We start from the raw sequence: 9,616 nt of genomic DNA on the forward strand, positions 1-9,616 counted from the left end.
GGGGTGGGGCCTGACATTTGGCATTTCCTACAAGCTCCCAGGTGATGCCAGAGCTGTTGGTCTGAGGAACACTCTTTGAGAAGCAAGAGATTGAACTTGACCTAGAGTTTGACTCACTCTATTTATAGAAATAAAGTATAAATCCTATGATCCTTACTTCCAACTGAGGAGGGCTGTCTAGCCCTAGGCAAAGACGACTGCTATGAGTTGAACTCTGTCCCCCAAGAATTCATATGTTGAAGTCTTAACCCCCTGGTACCTCAGGAAGTGGCTTAATTTGGAAAATGGTCATCGCAGATGTGATCAGTTAAGAGCAGCTCTTAATTAAGGTCAAATTGGAGTAAGGTGGGCCCCAGCTCACTGTGACTGGTGTCCTTATAAAAAAGAGAAATTGGACACAGAGACAGACATGCATGCAGGGAGCATGAAGATGAAAGCACAGAAGGGGGGATGCTGCTACAAGCCAAGGGATGCCCAAGATGGCCAGCAAGCCACCAGCAGCTGGGAGAGGCTAGGAAGAGTCTCCTTCATGACCCCCAGATGGAACCAACCCTTGACTTCAGACTTCTGGCTTCCAGACTGTAGTCTTCTGAGCCACTGAGTTTATGGTCTTTTGTTATGGCAGCCCTGGGAAACTCATACGAGAATGATGCATTTTCACACTACAGCATTGCAAAACTCCCCCATGAAAAGGAGAATGGTGGTCTCCCTGCCTCACTTCATTAATTAGAAGCTTAGTGTAAGGAGCTGGGGCATGCTTGACTTTTAAATGGCAGGTAATATGTGGAGCGTTACTCACTATTCCTTAATTAATACTTGCCTTGTCACTTCCTTTAATTACCTTTACTTGGCTTGGCTCCCTTACAGACCTGTCACCAGAATTTCTTGGCCAGCAGTATCTTCTTTCTCTTCTTTCACCTGCTCCTTTCCTTACCTGCACCCTTCCTCACCTACGGCTCAAAGACTTCTCCCCAAGGAGCCAAAGTCTCCTTGGCTGTGTGTGTGCATTTTCACTTGGTTTACACTGTGTCATGTTCATCAGAGTCCCTGGGGGCTGTCTCATCTCTGATACATATGTGAGTGAAAAGATACTGTCTGCCATATCAGTAAACAAAGGATGTTGTGGCCATCAAGCCATCATATTATAGCCACCCTGATGGTGAGACCTGAGGAAGCTCACGATGGAAAGAGGATGCCCATCATCAAGCCCTCAGTCACTGCAGCCACCACTGATGGTGCACCCTTAAGAGACTCAGGATGAGAAAGAACAGGATACTGGCCCCAGAGAGCCAAGGTGCATATCAAAGGAATGATTTCAATGAGCCCAGACTCTTGCATATGCCCATATATAGAAAAGTGCTAAATTTCTTAACATGAGATGTCTGGTTTCCTTTAATTAACAGTAATCTTTTGATGTTCTGACTACCTGGTCTTTTTGCAAAAACTCCTATAAATCCTGGCTCCTCCCTTACCTCTTTGGAGCAGTCCCTCAGAGCTAAGAGGCTGCATCCCAGGCTTATGTCCTCAGTTTTGTCCGCCAAAAAGAACTTTTAGGTTGTGCACTTCTTTCAGTCAACAGATACAATTCTGAAGATGACCCCCAAGATTTTGTTTCCTGGTTATTCAGATGCTAATCTAGGGGCTTCTGCAAAAAGATTTCTTAGATGTAATTATTATCCCAAGTTGGTTGACTTTAAAGTTGATAAGGATGTTACGTGGTGGGGCAGCAGTCAGGCAGGCAAGCTTTTTTTTTCTTTTTTTAATTTATTAATTAATTTATTTTTGGCTGTGTTGGGTCTTCGTTTCCATGCAAGGGCTTTCTCTAGTTGTGGCGAGCGGGGGGCCACTCTTCATCACGGTGTGCGGGCCTCTCACTGTCACAGCCTCTCTTGTTGGCAGAGCACAAGCTCCAGACACGTGGGCTCAGTAGTTGTGGCTCACGGGCCTAGTTGCTCTGGGGCATGTGGGATCTTCCCAGACCAGGGCTCGAACCCGTGTCCCCTGCATTGGCAGGCAGATTCTCAACCACTGCGCCACCAGGAAAGCCCCAGGCAAGCTTTTTAAAAGCAGAGTTTTTTCAATCTGGGTGCAGAAGAGAAAATCAGTTTTCAAGCATGAGAAGGATTTGACACAACATTGGTGGCTTGAAGATGTGGAGGGCATTGCACATGTCTAAGAGTGTGGGCAGCCTCTTGCAGCTGAGAGCAGTCCCTGACTGACAGGTCAAAAGGAAATGGGGACCTCAATCCTGCAACCACTAGGAACTAACTTCTGCTACCAACTTGGACGATCTGAGAAGCAGATTCTCCCCAGTCTCCAGATAAGAGTCCTGTCCAGATAACACCTTGATTTAGATTTGTGAGACCCAGAGCAGAGAACTCAGATGAGCCCTCTTGAACTTTTGCCCTACAGAATTCTGAGGTAAGGAGTGGTATTGTTTTAAGTTGCTACATCAGTGGTTATTTGTTACAAAGCAATAGATAACTAATACACTCTCCAACCTAACAGAGTCTTGAAGGTCATTGCTGGTTTCCTCCCCCCTCCCCCAACCTAACTGCACAGGAAGAGTGCTGAGCCCCAGGTAGGACCTTTTGGATGACTGACCAGGGCATCCTGGTAATCTCATGTTCCACTTGTGCTATGGGAACTAGGTTGCTATGGTTTTTCTGAGTTTGCTGTTGAAAACCTACCATACAGCCAGACTCCCACAATGCTTCCTGCAACAGGATCTCCCATCAGTTGAAAATAAGTGAGACACTGTGAACAACTGTAACATAGAAATAGCTCTGCTCCAGTCAAATTAAATGACTTTAATAATTAACATCAAGTCCTGGATATGAAAATAAACCTGAGTGGAAGAAAAATAGTGACAGAAGAAAACGACCTTCCTGTTGCTGAAGCCAAAGCTCATCCACTGATTTTTATTTGGCTATACATTCCCTCCAGTAAAATGAGTGTTAGTGTGTTGACACAGGCATCAGTGCAAAACAGACTTGCTCAGTCCACCTCCACCCCTGCCTCCCTGCCCTGATTCACAATGAGTCAGGCAAGCTCCCACCTCTGTTAAGAGGCACAGTGTCCAGGGCTTCAGGTGGCAGCTGGGTTGTACCCTAAGGTGTGCACTGCTACCTGCAGACCTGAGGGTGCTCATCTCCAAGTCCTGTCCACCCGCCCCAGCTGGCAGCAGGTGCTGTTCTCCCTGCCTCACCTTTCCTGCATCCCCTCCCTTGTTAGCATCTTCTTTCTCATCCACTGCCCCTGCCCTTTCTAGACTTAACCAAGTCTCTCTGCAGGCATGCTTCTGAGAACATGGGACAGTCACCAGACTTTACATTGCTTTGATTGCTCAGGGGACTGGGAGAGTGAATGGCTCTGGAGGGACCAGGGGAGCCCAGGGGACTCACACAGCCACCAGCTGCCAGGACTGACTCACCACAGGGATATGTAACAGAAGCCCACCCTCACCCACACTGCCACTATGAGCAAGTCAGGACTTTACCTCTTTGAACACCAGGTTATCCACCTTTAAAACTGGCGGAATACTAGTACCCACTTCACAGACCTGTTGCCAGAGTTTGAAAAAAAGAACGCAAGTAAGTGGATTCGAATTGTATCGTATGATGGGTATATGGTCGGTTCTGAGCAAGCATCGGTTATTTCAACATATCACGTAAAAGTAATGTGACTTCGCTTTGTAAATTAAAAAAATTTTTCCCCTGAACCACTATCCCTTTTTTGTCTGATTTTATTTGGATTATTTTGATAGCGGTGAACTGGGAGGGCCCCTGGGTATAGGGTCAGAAATACTAGAAAGAAGCCTCAGTGTGGCCTTTTGCTATTTGTATAACTTGGGGAAATCCCTTCTCCTCCCACCTGGTTCTCTCCGACCCCTCCCCCCTGTGTAAGGGACTTGACACCATGATGCCCGGGAGAGCAGCCTTTACCCTGCAGTGGGCTGCTGTAAGCCAGCTTTCAGGTGCTGGCCTCGTTGCCTATACAGAGGAGGTGAGGCACCCGGCTGGGTCACAATGCCTCAGGGAGGAGCTGACATCATGTTCTGCATGGCTCCTGAGTAGAGACCTCTGGTCTGTTGTTGCTGTTTTGTTTGTAATTACCTTGGCATGCCGTTGCATGAAGGGAGGTGGCAACTTTCTAAAAGCTGCAAACATTCTAAAAACACGAGAGGAGGGGTTTCTTTCCAGTTGTTAGTCTATTACCTTCTCAGCCTTTATTGAATTCAGGGATTTTAAAAGCAAGACAGGCTGTCCGACTCCCTTGGATCCTCCTAAGGAGAAAGGCACTCAGCATTTTCTCTCCTCCATCAGCTCAGAATGGCTTGCTGCCAAACTCCAGCCCCAGCAGCGTAAAAGTTGCTCTAACAAGTTAGTGGTATTCTGAGCTGCAAAGTCCAGAAGTCACTTTCCAGTCTTTATGACATTTAACTTCTTTGCAGCATTTGGTCTTTCAATGCTCCCTCTCAGAACTTTTCACCTCACCTCACTTGAGAGCATCCTCTCTTGTCTTTCTCCCTTCTTTGTTCTCTGTGAGGCCGCAGGGCTAGTCCTGGCTCTCCATATGCAATGGTTCCCTTTTCAGTAATTTTGCTAGCCAGCTGATGTCACACTGGTACTTGAAACCAGCTCAGGTGTGGGTATTTATACCATGGAAATTGTCAAAAACTACAATTCGGGACCTTTTCTTTTCCTTTCCAGTAAAGCTGGTGTTAAACTGTTGGTAGTTAAGGGCTCATCTTGCTCTGCCCACATCTTAAACACTGCGGTTCCTTAACATTTTTGTCTTCAGGTCATTTTCTTTTCTGTGCTCTACCATGATTGATTTATTCTGCACTGCACCTTCTGTATACTTCTGCATGTGAATGACTCCCATGCCTACCTTACTTTTCTTTCATCTCCAGTCTTACATAGCAAACAGACTACTGTCCAATTATCCTCTAGTGCGGAATGTCCAAACCCAGTGTACAGATCCATGTGGGCAAGCCTGCCCAGGCCCGGCTTCTCTGCTCGGGAACGATGCCCTGTCTTCAGGAAGCCTGTCTCCTCACATCCTCCACAGCTCTCATCCCACTTCCCAAAGAGCTTCTGAAACTCTCCACTTCTCTCCATCTACACTGTAGACCACCTAGTTCAAGCCACCATCATCTCTCACCCACACCCACCTCCTGACAAGCCGTTTGTATCCACTCTTGTCTGACGCTCATTATTTCTCCATATGGTAGAAAGATGAAATGTTTGACCCTGCAAACCACGGTCTTCCTGTTTAAATTCTTCTGGTGGCATCTGTGGTCCTTAGAAGGAGAAACCCTTAGCAGATTTATGCAGCCCCCCTCCAGCCTCGTCTGCATCAGCCCCTCCCCTCTCTCCCCAGCAGAGTCCCAGCCTCTGTCTCTCCCTGCCTTGGGGGAAGACTGCTACCTCTGTCGGAGCCCCGTCCTCTGCATCCACGTGGGCACCCCTTTCACTGGTGGGCACTGCTCACTCTTCATTCTCAGCCTAACTGCTCCACCCTTGGGGCACCTTCCCCTCCTCCCTTGGTCACAGAAGTCCTGGCTCCACTGCCAGTAGTGCCCAGATCTTCTCTTTTGTGATACTCATCACCTCTCCTTGACTATTGCCCATCTGATTTCCAGAAGGTGGAGACTGTTCTGCACTCACACCGGTGCTAACCCTCGGACCCGGCTCCACATCTTGCCTAGTCATTAAAATCACAGCTTCTCTAACCCATTGCTTTTTTTTTTCCAGGAGCACCTCTGTTGGGTCAGGCCTTTCTGGATTTTGTATCAGGCTGATAGCTGCTTTTATACCTTCAATCATTCTGTCATCCAGACCATTTTCTGCATGGTTTCCATAGTGCTAAAGTGCAAGACTGAATACGTCATTCCTCTGCTGAAGTTTCCCGTGATGAAAACCATGGTTCCTCGGCACAGCAGAGGGTGGCTGGCAGCCTGGCACTTGCTCTCAAGCACCGTGTTCCATCACAGCACTCATCACACCCACCCCAACATCTCACCTTCACCACACTTTGGTTTTCAGGTGTCATGTCCTCCAGGACAATGTCACCTGTCCTCAAAGTCAAAGACCCTGTCCTGGTGCCCCCAGTACCTGGGCATACTTCCAAAGGACACTTAACCTCCACCTTGCAAATATTAGTTTGCTGATGGCCTGAAGGCAAGATCCTCGCTTTGTGCATCTTATGTCCATCTATGTCCCCAACCATGGATGCAGTGACAGGTGCAGAGTCAGATGCTCAAGGCAAGTTGTTGGCTGATTGCAGTAAATTAACAAAGGACTTGTGTGCACAGGACTGTCTACTGCTCCTTAAAGAAAGCAAAAAGCTCTTATGTTACCCTTTCAACAGTATCCTGCTCTTCAGCTCCATTGTATGATATCAGTGGGACCACGTCTACAGAAACTTCACAAAACCAGGTTCCCTGACAGTCATGAAAGGACCCAGCCCTCCTTGTTTCAGTGTCACCTGTGAGAAGTGTACTTTAAATTAGCCTGGTGTATAATTATGGCATTTTCCCTCAGCTCATGTCAATGCTTCGTTTTCTTATTGAAATGTGATTACTAAGTAGAAATATAAAAAATCTTCCTAGTTGCTTGCTGCTGTGAGGCCAAGGTGCTGTTTTTCTTGCTGTATTGACAGCAATTATTCCATCTGATTTTGCCTTCAGAAAGAGTCTCAGGACACAGAGGCCTGAATTTCCAAGTGTGCCAGTTCACTATGGTTTCCCCAACTCAGGCCACCTCCTCCCTTATATTTACTTTTATATTTTCGCTCATTTCAAAAATATTTTGAAGAATATTGATCCTAGAAATCTGGGTTTGTCATGGCACTATAAAGCAATTTTAAAGTCTATACTTCATTCAGATTTCCTTAGTTTTCACTTTTTCTCCTTTTTCTGTGCCAGGGCCCTATGCAGGGTCCCACATTCCATTTAGTCATCATGTCTCTTTAGGCTCCTCTTGGCTATAAGAGATTCTCAGACCCTCCTTGTTTTTGATGACCTTGACCATTTTGAGGAGTACTGGTCAGGTATTTTGTAGAATGTCCTTCAGTTTGGATTTGTGTCATGCTTTTCTCATGGTTACGCTGAGTTTGTGGGGTTTTGGGAGTTGCCATGCCCATCACATCACATCAAGGGCACACATGGTCCACATGACTCATCCCTGCTGAACTGGCTGAGGTCATGTTGGCCAGGTTTCCCCACTTTAGATTTACTCTTCTTCCCCCTTTTCATGCTCTGTACTGTGGAAGGAAGTCACCTAGAAAGGAAGTCCATGCTTAAGGGCTGGGGACTTAAGCCAGCCACCTCTTTGTGGGCAGAATAGCTACATAAATTATCTAGAATTCTTTTGCATAGACATTTGTCTACTCCCACTTCTCATATATGTATCAGTATGGAATCATGGATATTTACTTTATGCTCTGGATTATAGTCCAGTATGATGTCATTAATTTTGTTGCCCAATTCTTTCAGCTTTGACCAGTGTCCCCTTGACAAACCCATCGTTTGGTTTGCTGAGCACTACAAGATTCCCAGCCTCATCTTATGCCCCAACCCTGGAATCGGCCACCTCTCCAAGAGGCCTGGTTCTCCTTAACCAGAGGATGATAAGAGAAACCAGTCTCTGGGCACTGAGTGTACTTGTTGCTACTGGGGTGAAGAATTTGAAGGAATGTTGTTCCATTCATAATATACGCAGGACCATATGATCCTGCAATCTCACTCCCAGACATAAATCTGGAGAAAATTCTAATTCAAAAAGATACATGCACCCCAATGCTCATAGCAGCTCTATTTACAATAGCCAAGACATAGAAGCAACCTAAGTGTCCATCAACAGGTGAACAGATAAAGAAGATGCAGTGTATATACACAGTGGAATATTACCCAGTCATAAAAAAGAATGAAATAATGCCATTTGCAGCAACATGGATGCACCTAGAGATTGTCATACTAAGTGAAATAAGCCAGACAGAGAAAGACAGATATCATAAGATATTTCTTATATGTGGAATCTTTAAAAATGATACAAATGGAACGCAGAGCGGTTTGGTCGTTAGTCGGAGGAGCTTCTTCCGTTAGTTCGGCGACTGCGGCTCTTCATTGGGCAGCAGGAGCGGCGCGGCTGTCGGAGAAGCGGCGTTAGAACTTAGGCATTGGGTGAAAGAAAATGGCCCGAACCAAGCAGACTGCTCGTAAGTCCACGGGTGGCAAAGCGCCCCGCAAACAGCTGGCCACTAAAGCCGCCAGGAAAAGCGCCCCCTCTACCGGCGGGGTGAAAAAACCTCATCGCTACAGGCCCGGGACCGTTGCGCTTCGAGAAATCCGTCGTTACCAGAAATCCACCGAGCTTCTGATCCGGAAGCTGCCTTTCCAGAGGTTGGTGAGGGAGATCGCCCAGGATTTCAAAACCGACTTGAGGTTCCAGAGTGCCGCCATTGGTGCGCTTCAGGAGGCTAGTGAAGCGTACCTGGTGGGTTTGTTTGAAGATACTAATCTGTGTGCCATCCACGCTAAGAGAGTCACCATCATGCCCAAAGACATCCAGTTGGCTCGCCGGATACGGGGAGAGAGAGCTTAAGTGAAGGCAGTTTTTATGGTGTTTTGTAGTAAATTCTGTAAAATACTTTGGTTTAATTTGTGATTTTTTTGTAAGAAATTGTTTATAATATGTTGCATTTGTACTTAAGTCATTCCATCTTTCACTCAGGATGAATGCGAAAAGTGACTGACTGTTCACAGACCTCAGTGATGTGAGCACTGTTGCTCAGGAGTGACAAGTTGCTAATATGCAGAAGGGATGGGTGATATTTCTTGCTTCTCATGATGCATGTTTCTGTATGTTAATGACTTGTTGGGTAGCTATTAAGGTACTAGAATTGATAAATGTGTACAGGGTCCTTTTGCAATAAAACTGGTTATGACTTGATCCAAGTGTTTAACAATTGGGGCTGTTAAGTCTGACCATACATCACTGTGATAGAATGTGGGCTTTTTCAAGGGTGAAGATACAAGTCTTAACCACAGTGTAACTTACAGTTTCCTTATTAAAAAAAAAAAAAAGTAAACCTGGCAGCTATAGAATACACTATGTGCATTTATAATAGCTATTTTATATATTGTAGTGTCAACATTTTTAAATTAAATGTTTTACATTCACATGTGGTGGGGAGTCTTGTCATTAAGGTGTGTGTAACATAGAGTCCGGTTGGTTTTCTCCTAACTAGACTGCACTTGTTTTTCATACGTAGTAAGATGCTTTGTGCATTATACCTTGCATAAGTCCTCATTCTACCACATGTTAACTAATCCTCTAGCTGATAATGCAGACACTAACGGGGGGATTTATTTATAAGGGCTCTAGAATATAATACAAGTTATTCACACCAGCATCATCTGTTACTAATATAGTAGTTAGTGCAGCTTTTCTTTGTGTTGTGGTTGGTCTCATAACTAGGTTGAGTTTTTCTCTACCAGGAGGGAACAATACCGAACTTCTTTTCCTTGTGTAGTTTGTATTATAATAACCCTTAGGGTAAACTTGCTGTGGGGGAGGGACACACAGCTTCAGCTCATGGAACCTCTGCT

General features: G+C 45.7%; 1 protein-coding gene across 1 annotated transcript; it reads left to right on the top strand.

Annotated features, from left to right (window-relative positions):
• The first annotated feature begins 8,067 nt into the window (after nt 1-8,067).
• Nucleotides 8,068-9,096, top strand: LOC137232959 (histone H3.3A). Its single transcript, XM_067755783.1, has one exon. The coding sequence runs from the start codon at nt 8,199-8,201 to the stop codon at nt 8,607-8,609; it is 411 nt and encodes a 136-aa protein (XP_067611884.1). The 5' UTR covers nt 8,068-8,198; the 3' UTR covers nt 8,610-9,096.
• The last annotated feature ends 520 nt before the right edge of the window (nt 9,097-9,616 follow it).

Source organism: Pseudorca crassidens, chromosome 1 (assembly GCF_039906515.1).
Source record: "Pseudorca crassidens isolate mPseCra1 chromosome 1, mPseCra1.hap1, whole genome shotgun sequence".
NCBI lineage: Eukaryota > Metazoa > Chordata > Mammalia > Artiodactyla > Delphinidae > Pseudorca > Pseudorca crassidens.